Here is a 23,797-nt window from a genome sequence, read left to right as displayed (position 1 = left end):
GGAGCCTGTCCCGGCCCCGTCGCCGCTGCCCGCCCGGCTGCCCCCTCCGTGCTCGCTGCCGCCTGCGCTCGCTCCCTGAGGGTGCGGAGGGGAGAGGTCTCTGTCCGCGTCATGCCACGGCCCCCGTTCGGAGGAGGCCCCCCRGCCCCGGGCTGGTGGCGCTGGAAGTTACGGGAGGTGTTACCTGCCGGACAGAGCCGAGCGCGTCCGCTCCCGTGCCGGGCCACATGCTGCGGCACGAGCTGGCCTTGATCTCATTCAGGATGGATGAAAACAGCATTTTGGGACAGAGTGGGAATGGCTTTGGTAAAATCTGTGGGGACTCTTAAGTGAATCACCCTAATATTTTGTTTAATTCCCCAATTCTTGTTTGCCAAAGGAAGAAAATAGATCCTCCAGCTCTGTGTAGAGGCTGGTTTTGCCATCGCCAGGCTGGCAGAAGTGTTGCTGCTGCAATGATTTACGGGCGCTGGTAAATCTCCCAGAGCGCCTCCTCCAAATCGAGTCCCCACCACCCTGGGCGATGCACGCAGTGAAAAAGTGTGTGTACGTATGTGTGTGTGTATATATATACATACATACATATATATATATATATATATATATATGTATGCATATATATATATATAAAATTAGCTTTGTAAGCTGTAACCAAGTGAACAGGCCTGAGAGGGGTCACTGTGCTTTGCAGATGAGGCACAGGGCTATTTCTGCTGCTGATTGGAGGTCTCAGGAAGCAAATTCGGACCTGGGTTGTCCTGGGTTTTCTGGCAGACAGCACCTAGTGCAGGAAGAGGCTTTCTGTACCAGCTGGGGTGCTCTTGCTGGTGGCACTTGCCACGTGTGCTGGCTGGCGGGGTGCAGCTCCGGGCGCCCTCCTGCTCCAGGTGGGAATCATAGAATCACAGAATGGATAAGGTTGGAAGGGACCTCTGGAGATCATCTAGTCCAACCTCCCCACTCAGCACAGTCACCTAGAGCATGTTAGACAGGGTTGCATCCAGGCGGGCCTTGAAGATCTCCAGAGAAGGAGACTCCACAACCTCTCTGGGCAGCCTGTGCCAGTGCTCCGTTACTCTCACAGGGAAGAAATTCCCCCTCACGGTCAGGCAGAACTGCCTGTGCTTCAATTTCTGCCCATTGCCTCTTGTCCTGTCACACAGGACAACTGAAAAGAGTTTGGCCCCATCCCCTTGACATCCTCCCTTCAGGTGCTTGGACACATTGGTAAGATCCCCCCTCAGTCTTCTCTTCCCCAGGCTGAAGAGGCCCAGCTCTCGCAGCCGTTCCTCATAGGGCAGATGCTCCAGCCCTCTGATCATCTTTGTAGCCCTACGCTGGACTCTCTCCAGTAGCTCCATGTCTCTCTTGTCCTGGGGAGCCCAGAACTGGACACAGTACTCGAGATGAGGCCTCACCAGCGCTGAGGAGAGGGGCAGGATCACCTCCCTTGACCTGCTGGCAACACTCTTCCCAATGCAGCCCAAGATACCATTGGCCCTCTTGGCCACAAGGGCACATTGCTGGCTCATGCTCAACTTGTCGTCCACCAGCACTCCCAGGTCCTTCTCTGCAGAGCTGCTCTCCAGRAGGYCAGCCCCCAGTTTGTACTGGTGCCTGGGGTTATTTTTCCCTATGTGCAGGACTCTGCACTTGCCCTTGTTGAACCTCATGAGGTTCCTCTCCTTCCAGCCTGTCCAGGTCTCTCTGAATGGCAGCACAGCCCTCAGGTGTGTGAGCCACTCCTCCCAGCTTAGTATCATCAGCAAACTTGCTGAGGAGGCACTCTGCCCCCTTATCCAGGTCATTGATGAAAAAGTTGAACAGGATGGGACCCAGTACTGAGCCCTGGGGGACGCCACTAGGCACAGGTCTCCAACTGGACTCCATGCCACTGATGACGACCCTCTGAGCTCTGCCTTTCAGCCAGTTCTCAATCCACCTCACTGTCCACTCGTCTAACCCACAACTCCTGAGCTTATCCAGGAGGATGTTCTGGGAGACAGTGTCAAAAGCCTTGCTGAAGYCAAGGTACACAACGTCCACTGCTCTCCCCTCATCTACCCAGCCAGTCATTCCATCAGAGAAGGCTCTCAGATTCATTAAGTTAGGGTACCCCAAAGATACGGTAGTCATGTGGGGTAATTTGCCAGCGACTAGGGGTGTGGAGGTGAAGGCTCTCCTGCCGGAGCCTGGCTGCAAACACATGGATCCTGTGGCAAGGGAAAGGTGATTTATCCAGTGCCTATGGGATAAAAAGTGTAATTTTAGCTCAGCTATCTGTTGTGTGTATACTTTGGGCAGGAAGTGCCTGCATGTCAGCAAGTGCTGGCTCCCTCCCCTGGGATAACAGGACTGGATTGCCTCTCAGCAAGGAAGATTTTTCCCTTGTTTACTGTCTTAAGTGTTAATGCATTTCCCCATTATAGACATTAACCTTGGAGAAATGACTTTGTAAGCAAATAAAATAATTCACCAAATACAAAAATAGCTGCAGCTAACAAAGAGGTTGGAAACAGTCTAAAATACAGACTGCAAGGTCAAGCTAGGAAATGGCAATGAAAGTATACCTGGTTACAAAGATGAGTGTGGGTGCTTTGATTTCTCTCTCTCATTCCCTGAAGATACTAAGAGAATGGGAAAGTGTTTTCTACCCAACAGGCCTGCTTGGCTTAGTGTGGAATGATGTTTTGAAGAATTTTATTGTCCYAACTAACAGGAGTTTGGAAGTCTCCGAGCAGACTTCAGAGCATGATCGCTCCTCTCYGCAAGCTCCCATAAAATGAGTCTCTGTTTAAAGTTAAAGGATGCCCTTGAGACCTTAAGAACTGTAATCCTAACCCATTAAGATAAAAATGAATGGATCTTATTTTGGAAAGAGGGAAGTGGGATCCGCCCCAAACATCAGTGAGCTGCAGCAAGCAGATAATGCAGAAGATATGTTCGGTTTTGTTTTTTATTTCTTTTGTCTCRTGTACCTTCTAATTCAAAGTGAAATTCAGCAGTGTCTTGTACTTGCCACAGCTGGSTCCTGCCTAGGTATCTAACAAATTTAGACAAGAGACAACTCTTATGAAATTGTATTTCCCAGGAAAACTTTAAAAAGAGTATGAAAAAATATGGAGCTCTGGAAAGAACTACAGGAGTCAAAGCCTATGGAACAGGCCTTTAAACAAGTGATAATGAAATGTAATGACTAGTTTATCTAAGAAAAAGTTAAATAGAATAGGTTGTCATCCAAAGCTACCTCAGAGAAGAGGGTGGATAGCAGATAACTTTTATTTACTAGACTTGGACAACAAACAATGCACAAGAGCTGATCCAGAAACTTCGCAAATTCTCCCTGACTCACAGTCCTAGTGTCCTGAAGCCGGTGGGTGCCAGACTTTGAATTAGCAAAAAATGCCAGCCTCTTGCCTGGAGTTTGCAGCAGAGCCAGGAGCCCCAGCACGCAGTGCTGGCGATGGCATTTGCCCAGGCCAGGAARCCCAGTGACTGAGTGTCACTTCTCTGCATCATGGTACGGTGCCTCTGCCCTTCAGGGACAAGCAGCATCCTCCAGAGACGTGTGACAAATCACTTGCATTGCGCAGCAGCAGTGAAAGTCTGGACAGCTAATAATAGCTACAAATGAAATCCCTTCTCCCTCTGCTGCTCTCCAACTAGAGTATTTCACATTTTTTTTCCCCCAGAGAATTTGCTAAGAATGGACTTTCAGTCATTCCTAAAATATTTAGAAAATACAGGTATAGYGTCAGCAGAATATACTGCAGGACTGTGCTGTACCTGTGGCTCCTTGATAGCCGGGAGCACTTGGGGGATGTGGGAGGTCCAGGCGCCTCCTCTCCTTTGCCTGCAGGAACTTGAGCCTGCAGCAAGGAGAGCTGGCTGTAATTCCTGTTTCAGGGAATGTCTGTTTATCCTTAACTAAAACGCCAACAACAGAGGTTGGAAGTACTTGTTCCCTTCTCCTGCCTCCTGCTCCTCCTCACTCACAATGCAGGAGCTGGAAGCTTAAATACACCCAAGCAGACAGTGSACGTGAAGCTAGGTCTTCACCGTCTGCATGAGACACTGTAGTCTCTCTGGTGTTGAGACCTGGCCGTTCAGTTCTTCTGCTTTTGCACATGCCCAATGTGAGACTTTTTAAAGCAGGGAGGGACAGCTGAGCAAAACCAGAAACCAAGGGAAGACGACAGTTTCCTTTCCCTAGTAAAGCTCAGCTTTGGTCTTAGGGTAACCAAGAGGCTGATAGCCTAACCCCTTCCAAACCGAGATATGCAGAAAACCACCATGTACAGAATCAGAAGCTATGAAAATGAGGAAACTCCTCCTCCTGTAGCCTTTCTACCAGCTGGCCCTGGGCCAGGACATCCATTAGAGTGGGTGACCCCCAAGCTCACGCCTTGCACTTCAGCGATCAGTGGATGTTGATGATTGCTTCCCGAACGCAATGTTAGCATACATTGTAGGAGCTTCTGAATAAAAAGCAGTAATCGATTAAAACCCTATCTCACAACTTGTTTGTGAGACAAGTTACCAGCTTTATATTAAAAATATAGAACAAATGCATATATGAACAAATGTGATATGGAAATAATCTGAAAACTGCTCCAGTGTTAAGAGCTGTAGTGGGAGGTTATAGAGCAACAGGCTGAGGACTGTGCTTGGCTCCAAATGCAGTGCAAATAAGTTGCTGGGTGGTGGCTATTTCTAAAATGCATTGGAATTATTGAAATAATATTCTTTTAAGACTGTTGCTAGGAAGGTTGGATTTGTTAGTCTGTCTACAGAGCAAAGTACCGTTAGGCAAAATAAAGCTTTTTTCCATTTCTCTGAGGTCCAAAATGAACTTGTATTCTGCACAAGCAAGATGATAACATCATTGCTTAGTAWCCCTGGTGGGCTTCTGGTTGAGTCGCCTAAGAGATATAAACACCTTTATTTCATGTTAAAGTTAGAATGGTTCTATTTTGTTGTGTTACCTTCAGCAAAATTAATCCAAACAGAAATGCTAATAAAATGATAGGGAGTTGCCTGCTCATAGTTGAGGCCCCAGTGTTTTGGCCTGAATGAGGCAGGGTTGGGTTTGGCTCAGCTGGTTAGAGCGTGGCGCTAATAATGCCAGGGTCAGGTTCGATCCCTGTACAGACCAATCATTTGAGGGTTGGACTAGACGAGGTCCCTTCCAAACCCTACCAATTCTATGATACTATGATTAAATAGTTAAAATCATACCCAAAAGGGGTATGGAAAACTGCAGCTGTTGGGTTTCACAAGGCAYGGTCCTTATTCTAGTGGGCACAGAAAATCTTGTCTCTTTAGTTGTTTTTTTCTTTTTCTTAAAGGACCAACAACTCCATTTCATCTTTAACCCTTGCTAAAAATCCCTGCTTCTGATCCCTCAACAGCCTAAACTGATTACACATATGTAGAACAGTGCATCAATTCCATTAACCCACTCAAGGAAAGCCATAAAGATCCAATTACAAAGCAACATGGAGATAGTAAAAGCACTACCTTCTGGCATGCCTCGAAGGCTTTGAAAGATAACACAGAATGCTAAACTTTTTCCTTTCCTTCAACAAAATTAAAAATTTTCACYTACTAAAATGAAAACATCTTTGAATCAGCTGGCTTGTTTATAGTATGCAGATCAAGCATACCACAAATAACTAGAATTGAACAGGAAGAAAAAAATGAGGCAATGTTTGAGAAGGGAGCTGAGAAATTAAGTTTAAAGCTTTGCCAAGGGTCAGATTCAGAGTAAAGATGTCTTAAAATTTCAGAATTTGACTAATCTGTATCAACAGGTTAAGGAATCTCCTACCTCACTTCTACTATATTTGTGCATGCAAAAACAGTAGTTCTCAATTTCTGCTGTTTCTGCTACAGTAAGCTCATTTTCATTGTATATTAATTCTTGTCCAAGATAATTAACAAGCTTGTTTCAAATTCATTATAGAAAGGAAAAAAATATTCTTGTGCAATAGAAAGCTGTCTTTGAATATGCATAATCATATTGCCTGCCAAATCCAAAGAGAAACAGATGGAGGAAAATTAATCCCCATGCTCAGACCCACAGTGTTCTTTAACATTTAACCCTATGCTATAAATAGAACAACACATTTTAATCCCTCTTTTAGTTGCCCTTAACTGTTGAGACTGATCCAGAGAAGATTGATTCTGCATCGTTCACAAGCTCAAAGGACTGCTGCATGTTGAATAAAACATTACTAATCCCCTTTTCTATGGAGCTACCTTTCTGCTGTACTGGTGAAGAAACTGGCCCATCTTCCCTGTAGCCTCTTTTTTTTAGAAGATAGGGCATGCCAGAAGTAGATTAGTCATATTTTCAAGTTTTGAACAGAAAATCCATCCACATAATGTGCTGTGAGATGGAATTCAGTATGTTTATTTGTAAAAGACATACCTCCCTATAATCATTTTTTTGATCTGATGTTTGAACTGACAGTTTAATAGCACAGAACATGCTCTTTGGGCTTCTAAAATACACATATCTTCAACTCTCTCCCCATTTTTCTCTTGCACAGAAGAAAAATAATCACCAGTCAGAGTTTAAATCTTAACTTACAGGCTGCCAAGACTGATGAGTTATTTGTTTCTCATTCTAAATTGCGCTTTTCAGTGTAATTTCTGAATTGCCTCCTTTACTCTAAAGAGAATAGTCTAGCTACTTTTAGAAATGTATCCAAATAGCTCAAAGAACTGTTAACATGGATTCTTTTGACATATCTTCCTTCAAATTGAACTTGGCACTGGCAAAGACAACAAGGCTGGAGGTACTGCCAGCTAGCACTCCAAATGTCACAGGCCTTAGAAGGGTAATAGTTCACAGTTAAAACCAGCTAATACAGAACATCTTTTGAGGACAGCTTGCATTCAGATTACAACAGAGGGCCTCCAAAGTACTGTAAATACTTAACCTAAAAATTTCATCATAACCGAGAATTTCACAGATAGTTACAGTTCAGAACTATATTGAAGCCTAAAGCAAAACTTCTGTTACTGGCATTTGTCTACTAAATTAAATATACAATCACGAGAAAGCATACACAAGGCATGTAAATGTATGCTTATTGCATGCAATTATTTGTTAGAAAAGAGCAGCTTCCCCTTTGAAATTACCCATAACCAAGGAAGGTCAAGAGATGAGCTGATATGGAAACTTAGAGTGAGGCACTTGTGAAGTGGTAGGAAAACTGTTTCCCTAGTGATTTCCCCTCTGATTTTCTACATCTATGTTGTTTGTGAAAATATAAAAACAACCTCTGCAAAAGCTGATTTTCACTACTTACAGTTTTTCCTTTTCTGGCAATACCACTCCAGATCTTTGATCACACTAGTTGGTTATATTTTTGCAAGAGTTAGGAGGATTTTAAAGTGAAGTTTTAAACTCACAAAGCATTGTATTCAGAATTAGTATTTTTATAGCAAAAATACTCGCAGGAGAAGCAGACTAGGAGAAAAACATAATAAAAGGAAATCAGCTTTGCAGGTAGAAATAGATAAAATATATTTCTTTTCTTCTGGTACCTTTAACTTCCTTCACTGTTTACAAAACAAGGAATTATAACCAGGTTCTTCATTATAAGAAGAAAGGACATGATTACAGAATTCACCATTAATACAATCACATTTAACATGGTTATAAAGCCATATTTAATAAAACAAACAAACGAAAAGTAATTCTTAATTCTTCCAGTTCTAAAGCCGTATCAGATGCTGCATGACACTATTGTAAGGTATTACAGCTTGACATTCAGTATTACACCACATAATGGGATTTTGGAAGTTACAAAGGGTAAGATATATACTGTTAAACATCAAACAGAACATCAAAGAACTCAGATATCTGCAACTGAAATTTCTATACCAACATTTGCAGAAACACCACAGATAAGACCACAACTTTTTGGATAACTACACTTATAGTGATGTCAGCATTACAGGAAGCGTGGAAGCATGGATGAAGGAACAGTTTTTTATTTAAATAGAATTTAAAAGCTCTGTAGAATCAGCTTCTCCTGTCCTCTTCAAACCAAAGACTGTATAGCATATATGGCCTTTATATTAATTTAACCAACACTGTACAAAGCAATCAATTTTTACATTTCCAAAATACTTATTACAAAGTGATCAAGAAAAACTAGTTTTCTTTTAAAAGCCACGTGATAGGCAAGTCCCTTTAGAAATAAAACTGTATCAAGTTTATTTTCAACAATTTTTGCTCCATACAACAGTGACATCTGCTGACCATTTCTTTTGGTTAGTCAGTTCCACTGAATTTGTCATGTCTCCATACATAAATTAGGCAGCCCAATGTATTTGGAATTCCAGCCACTATCAGATCCTTCCTCTTCCAACAGGAGAACTTACTAAGTGGGTGAATGCATTTTATATACATACATACATACATACATAGTGTGTGTCTATATACACACACACGCACACTAGAACTGCTGTACATACAGTACTGCTTATGTCTGTTGTAAGAACTTTTCAGTAGCTTCTGTGGCACAAGAAAAGAAACTCTGCCTTTTCTGGCATCTATTACACACATGGAAGGTAAGCAAGCATCTAGAGACCTGTAAACAAGTATGAAAAAAGTCTTGTGTATTGGAATGATTTTCATTACAAYTACTGTCCAAGAAAAGAGGCCATGGGATCATCAGGTCTCTGACGTTTCATTCTATAGGCTTCCATTTCCTCCTCTGTTGGCTCTCTGGTTTCATATATGCTGTTATACGGTCTCTTCCTCTCATCTAACTGCATGATTTCTTTAACATGGAGGAGACGAGCCTCTTCTGCATTTAATGCCTGAAGTGGAAGCAAAAAAACCAAAAAACAAAACCCCCCCAAAAAAGGTGAAAGTTTATATTAGATTATAGTACAATGAACAAGCAGGAAGTAGAACGGTGGGATGCATCAATGCATGTTTGTCTGGCCCACCTACAGCACGCTTCATCTAATGCTTATTTTTGAGCGTTTAACTTAAAATGAGCTAAGGTGATGTTTAGCAAACAAGATATTTTAATCCCCTTCCAGTCTTTCAGTTGCCAAAATCAAGTAAGGTTTTACCTAGAATGCAACTGTGATCCAGAAAGTACAAAAGCTGATAAACAAGCATGTCATTTTAGTGTTTTTCACTCAGGGTGCGATGTTAAAAATGCTTTCTGAACACAAACTATCCCATTTCTCAAACTACTGCTACTCCTTGCTATTCAAAAGAAGTCGTAATTCCAATGTGTTTTGATTAACATTAGGTATCCAGAGATAGTCTGCTATGCTTGTGTAGAGTTCCATTCAGCAAAACTCTATACGTAGATGGATTTTTTGCATCACCTGCAAAACTGGGCCCAAGTCTGGGATAGAAAGTGTTAAGTCAAGCTTTGATCTCTCCATCTTTCCTCAATAGCCGAATCCTTGTGTTCTAAAACGCCTTTTATTACAGATCTACAGCTGTAATAGGGGCCTATGATGCGTTCTAAGTCCTATAAACTTAAATCTTCCAAACTAAATATTTATTGYGTGTTTGCATGAGGTCAAAGCTTGCACCAACACAGTACATACAAGCAGAAATAGGGAGTAACAGCTATGTACCTGAGAATATCCTAATGGCATTTTGATTTTGCTTCAACTCAAAATTAGCAAAGAAACTCCCACTGAATACAAGAACTAAATTACAATTTTCATAAAATAGACATTGTTCTAAAATGCATTCGAAAAGTATACTGCACCTTTTTAAGTTTTTCCTGCTTCTTTTTCTCTTCACCCTCACTATCTGAGTTTGAGCTTTTCTTGTGTTTCTTCTTTTTCTTGTCCTTCTGTTTTTCTTGGTGGATCTGTAAAGTGGAAAAACAGCTACAGTTAAGAATCAATGAGCAAACATTAGTAACATTCAAGACATCAAATCCCAGGTGTCTATTAACGCTATTTCAGAACTTAGTTTTGAATACAGAAGAGATGTAAATGATTGAATAACACAGTCTTTCAGACTCATTAAAATGATGTAATACAATTTTGTAGTTACATATATGTTTCCATCTCTTAAAATGCTGAAGAAAAGTACTTCTTCCATTAGAAAGGGAAACAGCCTACCTCCATCAGAGTTTTGGGTTTTGTCATGTGTTCTTCCTCCCTGGGTTGGTCTTCCGCTAAGCTTGCTTCAGTATTCTACACAGCAGACAATAGGAAGGATATCCATTTACAAACCGCAATTGAAAATGAATGGACAAGTTAAAATTTAGCTTTTATTTATTTATTTTTTTAAGTAGTATACAGATGGAAGATCTATAGTTTCTAAGTGACTAAATAAGGCAATACTTACAGCAATTTCTTTCCCAGCTTCTCCTGTACAGTAAGAGAACTTGACAAATGAATGGCAGCATTTGTAACCCCATTTGCCTTCTTTCCAATATGAACCCCAAATGCACTGCAAAAGGAAATACCATAGCAGTTACATCYATACAGACACTCTTACGAGAGGCAAGCTGCAATTTGTTGCTGAGGTTTTTTCCTGATAAGGAGTAACCTATTCAAACAGTTTAGAAGGGGAAGCTATGAGAAATACATCTGCAATTTTACAGTAGTCTTAACAGGTATGGTTTCAAAAACAGAAGAGTGACAGCATAGGGCCAACTCATACTCAAGGCAAGGGGAATATTTAACAATAACTCCCCTTCAGTTTCTTTAAAGATTTCCATCGCAATTCCTCAAATTCCACTGCACCTATAAGATCTTAAAATTCCCGCTTAGTAGAAAAGGGAGCATGCCACACTTCAAAAAATAGTTATTTATTTGCTGTTTCAATTATATTGCACTGTTTCTATACCTCACCCCCATTAAARGGAGGAAATTTAATTTTTAAAGTTTAAATTAGTTGCTTACCGTGTGGTTGTTGATCTTTACATCCTCTTCATATTTAGAGCAAGCAATAGCCTTCTCTTGTCCTTTGATGACTGTTCCATGCCTAGAATATTCCACATAATCTTCTGTTTGAGCTAACAGCAGTTCAGCAGGTGGGGCATCTAGATGTTCTTGTCCTCCATACTACAATGTAAATACAAATGACACTTAAAGAGTTTTGAAAAAAAACTTGTATGTAGTTAAGTAGACAATTCAAAAACTTCACCTTCAGTGTCTTGTCTATTGAGGCTATATGACCTCCAGAACAAAACACTACATTGGAGAAGGAGGTGGAGACAGTTTAATCTTTAGCCAATAGCTAAGAGAAGCACATCTCCTACTGTGGCCATAGATTATTATTATTATTTTTTTTTAAATGACTGAAGGGTTATAATAGTGCTATTATATTCCTCACTTTAGAGATTTTTCAGAGCAGGAAAAGCATTCAGAGCAAAGCAAAAGCTGGAAAAACAGCCTGAATGTTGAAAGGGTTAGAATCTACATGGGTGATATAGCTTTTATTCAGTTGTCTGAGAAACTGGTAACAAAATATAAARTAAGTATTTATTCAGAACACTGCACCTAAAACCAGAGTCTAAAAATTCTGGTATCCAAAAGCTTTTCAGACTTCTTAAGAGGAAAGAAACATTTAGAAATAGTTTTTGAAGACAGCTTTCAGAAAAGATGACACTCCTAAACAGTAAAAAATTTTAACCACTTGTATTATTTTTAAAATGAAATATCTAGATTCCTACTCCACCTATATTTACTGAATCCAATAGATTAGATAGTTTATTACACACACACCCAAATATATCATAGAGCTGAGCAGAACAGCTGACACGTTTCAACACAGCATTAGTAATGTAAGTTGTTCCCTAAGATCCAAACTCAATAAAAACCTTGTTAAGTAAAACCAAATGTCTATTACCTTCTCTAGGATGCTTTCTTTCTGCTGTGCCTTGAAATCTTCTTTTTTCACTTTGAAGGACTTATAAAGTAGCTCTAATTTGGTTGGGTCTGCTTGAAGATGAACTTCAGAGCCTTTGTCATAAGCCTCCCAAGCAAACACTGTGTACACAAGAGGTGTCACTCAGTATTTACTCTAAAACAATGTATGTACTCAAATTACTACCTCTAGTTTTGGGATGATTTTTAAAAAACTGAATCTAAATCTAATAGGATTTTTTCTCCTTTTCAAAAAAGCAGTACTGTTAACTTAAATATTTTCCCTTCCCTGCCCTCCGCCCCCAGAAAACAAAACAAAAACAAACACCCAACCCCCCCATACACACACTTACACTGAGTCTGTGCCATTGAAATGGTATCGCCAGTGTAACGGACAAAGTTGTCACCTGCATAACCAACTCTGCAGAAAAAAACAACGTGATTTTTAGCATGCAAGTAACACATCATTTCCATAATTTTCCCTTTTTAAAACATGCTCACAGAACACCAACAGGAAAGTAAAAACTCTCCTCTGTGTCCAGACAGTTAAGATGGAAGGAGAAGAAGGTGCATTCAACTCAGTATCTGAATTAAAAGTCTAGCCTCCCATAGTCATGAAACCATTACAGAGCAATTCAGAAAACCTGATGCCTATGGTTACACTGATACATTCCAAGATGCAGAACAGGAGCTCTATCGGGGCACAGGATACCAAGCACCATGAAGCCAAGCCTGGATCTAAATGCACAATAAATGTATGTGAATGGCAAGTGATATTCTAGCACAGTGATTTGGGGKTTTGGATTTGTGGATCTCTTCTCGCTCTGGGTACTGTAGTGAGTTAAAGCCTGACAATAGCTTTGCTTTCTGTAGTTATTATTTGCGCACCTCTTTGAAGTGACTCACAAAGAGTATACAAACCACAGGTTGAAAATCAAATGTTAACAGTCCAACTTCCCCCTCTTTTCATTTCCTCAAAACCCACTCTGACAAATTTTCAGTCTGCAACGCTGTGGCAGAAACATGGATTTGACAAAGGTCAAATTACAACTCTAGAGAGAAGCAAAAGCTTCTGCATCTGAAATAAAATGGACTGACTAGCATTATTCTAGCTGGGGGCAAGGAGAGGTGGAAAGAGCATTATTTGCCAGCATTTAGCCACTGCTATTCTATTTCAGACAGTAAGCTAATCCAATTACTATATTCTGAATAAACATTTGTAGTCACAGCCTATCTACTCTGTACGTCCGCCACACTACATAGGTCAAARCTGGGTCACAGCTCAAGTGCTTGACTTGGGTTTTTAAGTGAGACAGTCTTGTGTGTAGCCAAAYGGCAGCTTAAGGCATTTTTTCTTTTTTCTTTTTTAAGYTGTCCATCTAAACAAAGCCAAGCTTTCAGAGCTTCCCTATGCAGACTTCATTAATACACAAGGAACTTTTATTCCTAATTCAGGCATTTAGTTAGACATCACAGATACATCATGCTAGGTATCTGCTTCTCAATGCCTCTGAACAAGTAAGGGATGAAGTTTTAGATTCAGTTACTGAAACACTTTTCATAAACATCATTTTTGTTYATAAATAAAATCTCTAGATACGACAGACTGTTCTTATCCTTGTTCCACATACGTATCAGTACACTAAGTGGTGGTCCTCATGTCCCTGAGGATCATTAAAATACYATAAATATTAACAGAAATAAAAAAATGCTGGTAACAACAATTTTTTCATGTTTATCATAAGTACTACTAAAAGATATTTCTATTCATAATGGACTAGGGATTCATTAATAAAAGGAGACACAGGTATGCAAGAAAATAAAAAATTACTAAGTCATCTCATTTTTTAACAGATTTTTGTTGGATAGATGAGCATTTCCCTGTTTTAACTTACTCGTCTGGATTCTTCCCTGTATTAGCATATGGGTTCTCCCTCATTGCTCTTGTTTTGGGATCATAATAAGCAGAGTTTGGATCTAGATTCCTCAGATACTAGGGGAAGAAAAGAACATACAAGATACTTGATTAAGAATTATGGTTTTAAAAGAACTGAAATTAGTACTATAACCCCCAACTTAGATACTTTAAAAAAGGAAATCTATGCAAGGGGATGACCTTTGAACAAAATCCTAATATGAGCAGCAGGAGAACTGAGAATAGACCTTCATCTCTAAACACCAAATTTATTAATAATAGTACAAATTTTGAAACATTAATAAAAAAAATAATCAATGATAGAATTCTGTACTCACTTTTGCAATATCTTCCCGAATACGTAAATTTCGGACTGTGATACGTCTTTTAGAGTCGAAGTTCTGCCCAGGCATATCAATGTCATCTGCATATTTATCTTCATCTTCATCTTCACTGTTATGATCTCTTTCCTGAGGAGAGAGATAGGAAACTTGTAAATAAAATGAACATTTGCTCTAGAAACAAGTAAAAAMCTGATTTTAGTGATTTGATTAAAAATTCTGCAAACCCTGTAGTTAAAAGTTAGCACCATTTACTTAGGATTAAGTATGCTAATCTATCATGCAGTTACATTCCACTGTTCAGACCCGTCACAGGATTTCTACTAATGAAACAATTACAAAATCACAACTGTGATGTTAAGAAAACAGTTACGTTAACTAATTTTTAACATGTACATTTTGTTCATTCTTTTGCTCTCTAAGGTTTGACAACAAACAGGAGTGAACTATGAAATCCAGCACCTTCTGCCCAAGAAAAAAGGCAGCATGAATATACTGAAACTCTTCTGCCACCCCAATTTCACTGCTTCACTAACTACAGGTCCTGTTTTTCTCCCCATGGTGTGATGTAGTGGATAATCATCTTACCGTCTGTGAATTTGGTTCCTCTTCTCCCCATTGGTGTCTTGGGGAATTCTGCAGCAAACAAAGAGCACATCAGCAGCGAACACAAGACAGTGGAGAGAAGGAAGAAGGCAGGGAGATAAAGAACAATCAAAGCAGAGCTTATGCCTATGGCATAGACTTGCTGGAAGCAAAATACAGTAATTGTGTTACAAAATGCACAAAGACCACTACCATCTAAATGTTTTAAGTGTCTCTATTGCAAAAACGTGTTGGAGACCTTTTCATTGTATTGTACTGTATGAAAATTTTCRAGCCCTTGCAAGAGTGGCAAATTCTAAAACTATCGTTGTTAAGTAAAGTCTTTGTTACACCTTTGAACATGCTTTAGACCAGAACAGCTCATCATGACAAAAAAAAATACAATTCCATTCTAAAACCCTAAGAAACTCAAAACTACATACTAATAAATATAAATGCAAGTATTTAATTAGGAATGACAGGAATACTGAGCATACATCAGAAACCATAACTTCAACTGGAGAAACGTAGCCAAACTTTTTTTTTTTTTTTTCCCCAATGGTTAGCCTTTAATGTGACAATCCTTGGGGTAGTAAAGATCAAAACAACTGGAGTCCGGGAAGACCAGCACTCTTATGAGAAGAGGCMCCAGTCTTGCTTCTCTGTTTATCAGATATGATTCTTTATGTTCAAATGTACTTTTCTTCTACCAATTCTATTTTGTAAGGAATGAATATATGGAGGCTAAAAATCCTGCCCTATGGTGGCAAAAAGAGTGGAAAGAAGTTCAGGATTACTATGTATTTTGTGTTGAGTAGGAGATTAAGTTTAYGGTGCCATCTAGCGAAAAAAAAGGCAAGGTGACAACATATGGAAAATGGAGGCCCAATTTTACGGACTCTATTGGTTGATGTGTTTTATTCTTAWAGTATATTTTGATTAAGAAAACTCCCCAAAATACTTCTCACTACTACTGATTTCTACTCGCCTCTAAACTTAAAAAATTATCATAAATACCTTTTAAAGTAGAATTGAATATAAAAAACTAAAATATATAAATAATTTAAATACATATATCTATCTATATATAAAATATTTTTAAATAACGTAAAAGCCTTGACTATAATCTAACAGGAGATGCRAACTCTGTAGAATTGCGAGACAGAGGGAAATACATACTCTCAGCCTTCAAATAACCAGAGACACTACAAAAAGTGAAACAACAACTGAAGAAGATACAAGTTCAGTTCTAAGAAAAAAGAAAAAAGCTTCMTATTCCTATTTATACTAAGCATTAATCAAACAATCCATAGTCATATAATGGTTATAACCACACTAGTCAGACATAACAATCTTTAAATGCAAAAACTCATTTTAGTGCATGAATAARTTTTTTATATGGAAAACAATTCTTTTCAGACCCACAATTCTCTATCACTCATTTTAGCTAGATTACTAATTGCCAAAACTGAAGCAGGTAAGTCTTGCCCAGGAAGGGAAAAGAAAGGCATTCTCATTTGAAAGGAGGTTCTCTGAATTCTTTCTAAGTGACACAGAATACGCTTGTATTAGGAAGAAATTTGCATTACTGAAGAGCAGAGAAAGCAATAGGATACTCAGTCTGCARAATAAGAGCATCAGAGAGCAGAAGTGACCTTTCTGTCTTTATTCAACATAACAAAAATGAATTAGGATTTAGTTTACTTACCACTTGCTCCAGCTTTCCTGATGCCAACTCTTCCTGAAGCTTCTGGGCTTTCAGTGTACGTTTGGCCTGCATATCATGAATTTGTTTTAATATTTTCTTTTAATAGCAAGTGTGTAGTAAGATTCATCACAAGCTTCTCTTAYGACCACTACTGTTTAGAAAGTATTAATTTTTACAAAAGCTGAGTTGCTAATTCTCTGGGTGCTTGTCAAAAAAAATCAGCCCAGTTTGTCTATCCCAGTCTCACCACATTTTTTTGAGTTAACAAGCAAACTAACTGTGCATATACTAACTGTTTTGCTGTTCTATATTATAGGATTACTTACACCAGTTTATTGGCGATTAGACAGCTATGACAACCTTATGAACTTCCTAAAAAATACTCCCCAGCCATCCATTTTTAGATTAAAAAAAAGATAACTTAAAGTAGTTCAATACAGCTTAAGAACAAGCATTTTATTATTGTGTCCTTGTAGGATGAATCTAGTTAGGAACTTCAATGCTTAAATTAGGTCATGACTGACACTGCTAGCATTTATGGTTCATCTAGGAACTGCCAAAGACTAAAGTGAGACTCTAAAGCAGYATGGAACAACACGTTTGACATCACAGAACTGCACAGTGGCTGAGGCTGGAAAGGCCCGCTGGAGATCCTCTAGTACAACTGCTCTGCTCAAAGCGGGTCAGCTACAGCAGGTTACTCAGGACTGTGCCCAGCTGGGTTTAGARTATCTCCAAGATAGAGACTCCATAACCTCTCTAGGCAACCTGTTCCAGTTCAACCACCCTTACAGTACAAGATTTTTTTTTTTTATGTTTAAATGGAGTTTCTTGTGCTTCAGTTTCTGCCCAYTGACTCTTCTATCCTGTCACTGGATACTGCTGAGAAGAGTCTGGCTCCATCTTCTTTATACTCTCCCATCACATCACTAAAATCCAGAATATCTTCACCTAGCATTAGCTTTCCTGTGCACTACAGGAAAACACTYAGATCAGGCCCACAAAGGTACCTAGGCATCTAACTGCCTTTTAAAACAGGCCTAACATCCAGTCAAGGTGGTGAACTATTATTTTTTTTTTCCTGAGACATTAGTAGTGTCCACATGGATTTGGTGCAYGCAGCTAGATTAACTGCAACAGTTAGGTGCTGATCTGCACAGAGACATTTACAGTTAGTCCACTGCTCCAAATGTAATGATATATATGTAAATAAATATAAAAATATTTTTTATATATATAAGGAAATACAGATGCAAACTCTGATCAGTACAGCCAACTTATAAATTCCTTTCTGTAGTTCAATCTTCATTTTCAATAATGAATTCTGGGGCTAGCCTAGTAAAATGCAGGCAATTTAGAGAGACAACTCATCTACTGTGCAGACTCATCCTCAGTTGCCAGTTCTGATATGGGTTTCCAGTTCAAGCTAAGTTTGTTATCAAACACAGAATCCATCTCTGTTTTTCGTTATGAATATAGCACAAGATCTAGTATCAGAGTGCACAGAGCAAACATGCCTCCCCTTATCTCTAGCTAACATCGTTCCCCATAAACTACAGCATCTACATACCAAGTCAACTTTGGAATATTCCTCTACAATCTTCATGTGCTCTTCTGGGTTATAGCCATTCCAACGATCTCGCTTTCCATCATAATCAAACATTAACTGAGGCTGCACATGTTCATCTGGTGCAATGTTCATGCCTGTGTATTTTGCTCCAACTTTCCTAGGTCTCTGAAAGGAAAAAACCTGGCTGGATCAGTTCATTAGACTGAACCATGTTGTTCACCTTAAAAGATGTGTGTCGACTGAGATCCTCTAAAGCTGGTTTAATCCAGTATTGGAAACCTGGGAATCATAAGTGAATGTAAATAGTTCATTTCTAGATTTCTATAGTAATGTAGCTGTCTAAAATCTATCCATTTATTGCAGCCCCATATAAATATTTTCCACAGTTAAGAAAGGAATTAAAACACAATTCCTGGAAAGTACTCTTAACTGACATGAAAGAAAACAGGTTTGCCTCAGCACCACTTGAGCAAAAGSAAATTAATGAAAAGAATTAGATGACAAACATTTTCACCTATTATTGCAGCTCTTTTCRCATCTTGTTGATACACAACATCCTGAATGGTAGAGTGTTTTATACTGTATAAGAGTTGCTTTAGAAATTTTCAAGYAACACTTCAATATCTGAGAAAACTAATAACCTTCCTTTTATTTATACCCAGCTACTTTCCACTAAAGTAAAATTTGCAATGTTTTCAAAAACATTAAAAAAGTCAAGTTTACCTCCATGCAGTCTTTCTTTTTGTGTGTCAATGCACCACAGTTCTCACAAGCTCCTTTACGATACTTAGTTGCTACAGCATGCTAAACAAAAATAACAAAAACAGCATTGTTCAAGCTTACACCAAGATTCATATACACGTTCCTAATAACTATTCCATTYTTTTTCAATACAGGAAAAGTATATGTGCTCTCTACAAAGCCATAACACAGATTTCATCTATCACCAAACACTGCAAAATACCTGATTAAGAATTACCAGCTCCTGTCCTGTTTAAAACACATGATCAGAATACATAGAAAATTCCAGGAATCAATGTTTCTATTCTTCCTTCCTCATAGAATCAAGTATTATCTTTTGCGTACCTCTTGAACTCCTCGTTTGTACCAATCTCCAGAAGAACTATACTGTTTCTGCTTCTCTGGCTGAGGTCTCTGGTGCTTTAGAGTGGGTCTTTTAGAAGGATCTATGTACCATGGTACTGATGATATATACTGAGGAATATGAGGATTGATATCTCTATAAAAGAAGTCACGTAATAAATATATAGCACAGGAAAAAACTGCAACTTAAACTGAATAACTTTTACATTCAACTTCAGTGTTTTAGAACTGATCATAAAATAATCACTAAAGTTGTTACAATGCATTCTAGAATAAGTTATAACAAATACAGACTTTTTGGCGATGTTTTGTTGTGGTCAATTCATCTAATCTTTCTCACTCCAAATCAAATTTTTATTTTATTAAAAAAATAGCAAAAGCCTTCCTCTTCAGAGAGTGTCAGAGAAGCAATAAGGTGGCGAACAGCCATGTGGAAACCACAGAAAGAAGGAAAGAAATTGATAAGCTGCAAAGTTCCCAGCATTACCTAGTGCTCACTTTTAAAACACCACTTGTAAGGATCTGCACAGGGCRGAGTTTTTTAGCAACACTCTAACAGATCAAACCAGCAGTGAGCATAGGGTTCCCCCCCAAAAAATTAAAAGTCTATACATCTGAAGAAGGCCGGGATGTTATAACCAAATTCACAAGTACAATAGCTCAGCTCTGCATTCACCTTTCATGCTGCCCCTCAGAATCTTAATCACAATAAGCAAAAAGCGTACTTTTCAAAACTATTATTACTTCRGAATAACTGTAGGTTTAACAGAACTTACTTCCCTTCTTCGTCCACTTCAGCAGGCGCATTTCCCAGTTTCCTCTGCTCTTCTAACTCCTTCTTTTTCCTCCAGTCTTCCCTTGTCATCTTCTTCGGTTCCTCCAGGCTAACATCACTCGATCCTCCCGAAGGAGCTGCGTTAACTACCGCCCCCGACGCCATTTTATTTCCCCTGTAACGAAAGATAAATAAACGCGCCGRTCCAGGGGCGCGAGCAGCACGCGCCGGGGCAGCGCCGCGGCCCACCGCCCCCCCGGGACCCAGAGACCGCCTGGCGCGGCCTGGCAGCCCCCCCGCCCCAGAGCCGCCGCGGAAGCCCGGCCCCGGCCCSGCCGCCCTTGTTTACCGGCTAGGCCGCTGCACGGCGCCGAGCCGCGCCCCACAATGCACCGCGCCGCGCCSCGCCCCCAACGGAACGCGTCTGCTGGGGCGGGGCTAAGCAGTTACCGCAGCAACACCCCCCCGGCCGCGCGAGACTAGCGGCAGCCAATCAGCAGCCTGAGCGTTAGTCTAACCGGCCAATGGGAGGTGCGGCGGGGGTTTAAAAGCCGCCGGCGGGCGGGGCGCGGGGCGCTGCTGGGCCGTGAGCGGGGTCCCGGCGGGCTGCCCGGGGTCGGCGGGCGCGCGCGCGCGGCCGTTGCCCTCCTTGCTTTGCCCCGGGGCGGGTCTTGCGTGGCCCGGAACGCGCGCGGCTCTCTGGACCGTGGGTGCTGCGGTTCTGCTCCGTAACGCAGGCCTGGTGGCAGCCCTTGAGGGGGCATTTGCCAGGTAAACGCGGCTGGGCTGGGCAGGCGGCTAGGGCTGGCTTTGCTTGGCTGAACGGGGGGCTGCTTCTTGGTGTGTGGGGATGGCTCCTGGGGCCCTGGCCAGAAGGTGTCCTAAGCATGGAAAGTACTGAGGGTTGTAGCTGTGAATCTTGCTTTGGCTTTGTGCTTTAAGCTCCACCCAAGGCAGCTTTTCCTTGAGGCTCTTCCCCTTGAGTGGTGAATAGCCTCTCTGCCTCAGCTGTGGAAGTGACAGGTTCAAGGTGAGATCTGCAGAGCTGCTCTTTGCTGTGTGGGGAGATGCTCTGGGTTACTAGTGACACCTTGCTGTTTTCCCAGACTCATGTGAATTGTTTTAAGACTATTGTGAGACCAACATGTGCACTAATAATGCCCTCCTCTGTAAGGCCTGTACTTAAATTACTCTGAAATGGAGGCACATATGTGTTGGTTCCTCCTCTASGAAGCAGCCCAGGGTTGCCTTGTAGTCTCTGATGTAGCTTGTTAAAATGTGCTATAGTATGCTGTGACTTTCTCTCTTTTTTCTTTTTTTGTTGCTTGTGGACTTCCCAGAGTGGTCTCAGCCTGAAGATGGCAACACTAATCTTCATTGATAAAGAGAATGGTGAAGTTAGTGCTGCTAAAAATCAGCCAAGACGGCCCTCAGCATCTTGTGAGTATATGCAACACTGAGTAAACCAGTAGGGGGATGAAGTGCCTAAAACAAAGGCTTCATTATGCACTCTTTTGAACACTAATACAGTTTTAGTCTGCATACCTATCTTTGACCAGTTCTGCTAAGAACATCAGTTATTGTAAAAGTGAAAATCACTGTGCTTTTATGCTAGACAAGACTTGTTATGAGTAGAGAACAGTGGTTTTTATGGCACTCAGTTTTCCAGTATATGCACATAATGGAACAAGTTTTACAACTACATGAAGCATAAAACTTGCTCYTCTTCCTTCTAGCAAAAGTTTTATCTGAAAGAACACAGGTTCTTACTCCACTTCCAAAGAAAATGATCAATACATCTCCAGCTACATCACTGTCTGTCAGAAAGGCTCTTGGAAATGTGAACAGAACTCTAGAAGCACCAAGCAAGAAAGAACAGCTGAAACAGAAAAATCAACCTTATTCTTCAAAGAAGGTGAGTATAACACTTCTGCAGGAAAAAGTAATGTATAGCTTACCTACAGAGGTACAGGGGATATCATGGCTTGAGTAATACTCAGAAGTGACTCTAGAGAAGATATAGCCTGATTTATTGTCTTGCTGGCATTCTAAGCATTAGGAGCTAATACTAGAACCCAGATCATCTAGTGCAGTGATCTGTTGCCACTGTGTAGCATATTGCTAGACTTAATCAGCTGAAGCACTTGCCCTTCTACTTATTTGCATTAAAGGTGTTAAAACTTGGCCATAATTTCTTAGGACTTTGTTGCAGAYMTACTTCTCTGTAGACCTATGCAGCACAGAAAAACCATTAATACAGGTCCTAACAGGGAAAATTACAGTAGCTCAGATGAATAATGTCTTTCTCCTTAAGATTACTGAAAAGACTGCTGGATTAGAAAGCTGTGATGCAGTAGCTGAAGAAGCCTATCCAGAAATGGAAAATATGTTCCCCTATGATCCTYTAGGTAAGAAACTATTGGTGTAGTTATGAAAATGAATAATTAGGCTTTTTTGAATGTTAACTTTGCCTTAAGGCTTTAGCTAAGCTATTGTGACAACCAAGCTGGCACTGCGTTTCTGGAGTCCTTTCTTAAACATAAGGTTGCTCACTGCTTATGAAGCTCATTCTGTTTGAATATTCAACTGCAATAGCTATACTTAAGGCATGTAGTCTTTGGAGGCTGTTAACTGTGGTGACAGGAAGCTGGTTCCAAATACTAAGGTGTAGTCTCTTAACTCATTAAATGGCATCTGGAAGAAAAGCACTCAGAAGGATATACTTAAGCAGTACTGAAGTGTAGACTTTTTGTAAGTGTATACTTTAGATGGTAATAAGTAACTGGAGAAATTTCTACTGCTGAATCCTAATTCCTGTGGTTGCRTAGTAGAAATCTAAAATTTCTATAGCTGTTAGAGGCTATGCAAACAACTTTGGACCTGGTCGTAATTAAATCTAGAAGGACTTGCTGCTTCCAAAGCTACTGTTGCTGTATTACTGTTAGTAAACTATAGTATTTTTTTCTAAACAGACTTTGAGAGCTTTGATGTTCCTGAAGAGCATAAGCTAAGCCATCTGACCCTGAGTGGTGTTCCCCTCATGATATTTGAAAGTACATCTGACAGACTTGTAAACATGGTTCCTTCTCCTGTGAAGCTCCCACAAATGTCATGGGAGTGTGGTAAGTGGAGACTTGCATGATCTTCAGTGTATAAAAGTGCTTATTAATTGTTTGGGAGGGAAGCTTTGAGATGTTGCAATAAGGAAACTGCCATTGCTGTCCTAAACTACTAGAATAGGAGTCTGATCTTGAAAACTGGCATGCAACTAAGGTAGTTTTTCACTGGCCAGCTCTTAGTAAAGGTAATAGTAATGTTGCAGAGTAGCCAGTTGTAGTGTATTGCTAACCAGTCAGTTACACTGAAGTAGTTTATACAATCCAACTGTATCTCTGAGTCACTTGACTCRTGCTAATCAGTTAGGATCTAGTCTGTGTTCTAAAGTGTAAAATTCTGTTTCTTGAACTGACTTACTCTTTCTGACTTCCAGACTTGCTACAATCAACTACTGATTTCCTTTCTACTCTGGATGAAATCATTGATATGCCACCTCTGAATCATGACTTTWAAAGTGTATTCTGAAACTTTTACTAGTAAAAATTTAATGTAGTTTTGTCTTTAATAAAGGCTGATCTAACTTGTGTAATAGTGAACTTCTCTATTTTCAGTAGACCCGACATACCATGTCCCCAAGATGTAGTAACATAATGGTTTTGAAAGGGAGGTCATCTTACAAGCTATTGAAGCTGAAGCAGAGCCTGAATGGGTTTTAAGCATTCATTGCTCTGAATTCCATCTGGGAGTTGATGCCTGCTGATTAGACTGCATGATCATTATAAACTAACAGATTCTTCAGCCCTTCTGAAGCTGTCTTGTATTGCTTCATCCTTTGTTCATCAAGCATGCTAAGATGTAAATCTAA

At 40.2% G+C, this 23,797-nt stretch overlaps 2 protein-coding genes across 2 annotated transcripts; one reads left to right on the top strand and one right to left on the bottom strand.

The window, feature by feature from the left end:
- Positions 1-7,659: 7,659 nt before the first annotated feature.
- SLU7 (spliceosome associated SLU7) lies at positions 7,660-20,278 on the bottom strand. Its single transcript, XM_085317867.1, is given in 16 exon segments — positions 7,660-8,841; positions 9,762-9,866; positions 10,123-10,197; positions 10,352-10,456; positions 10,912-11,073; positions 11,861-12,000; positions 12,231-12,298; positions 13,773-13,870; positions 14,131-14,262; positions 14,722-14,769; positions 16,427-16,492; positions 17,997-18,161; positions 18,720-18,800; positions 19,083-19,236; positions 19,877-20,050; positions 20,225-20,278. Coding segments are annotated over 15 exon segments (1,749 nt in total). The 5' UTR covers positions 20,041-20,050; positions 20,225-20,278; the 3' UTR covers positions 7,660-8,655.
- Positions 20,279-20,445: 167 nt separating this feature from the next.
- On the top strand, positions 20,446-23,521 carry PTTG1 (PTTG1 regulator of sister chromatid separation, securin). The gene is made up of 6 exons (XM_085317866.1): positions 20,446-20,646; positions 21,216-21,315; positions 21,612-21,790; positions 22,190-22,283; positions 22,848-22,997; positions 23,366-23,521. The coding sequence occupies exons 2-6, from the start codon at positions 21,234-21,236 to the stop codon at positions 23,455-23,457; spliced, it is 597 nt and encodes a 198-aa protein (XP_085173992.1). The 5' UTR covers positions 20,446-20,646; positions 21,216-21,233; the 3' UTR covers positions 23,458-23,521.
- The last annotated feature ends 276 nt before the right edge of the window (positions 23,522-23,797 follow it).

Source organism: Rhea americana, unplaced genomic scaffold (genome assembly GCF_003343005.1).
Source record: "Rhea americana isolate MKP2758 unplaced genomic scaffold, rheAme1 scaffold_51, whole genome shotgun sequence".
NCBI classification, from domain to species: Eukaryota; Metazoa; Chordata; class Aves; order Rheiformes; family Rheidae; genus Rhea; species Rhea americana.
This window is presented reverse-complemented; position numbering and strand designations above follow the sequence as displayed.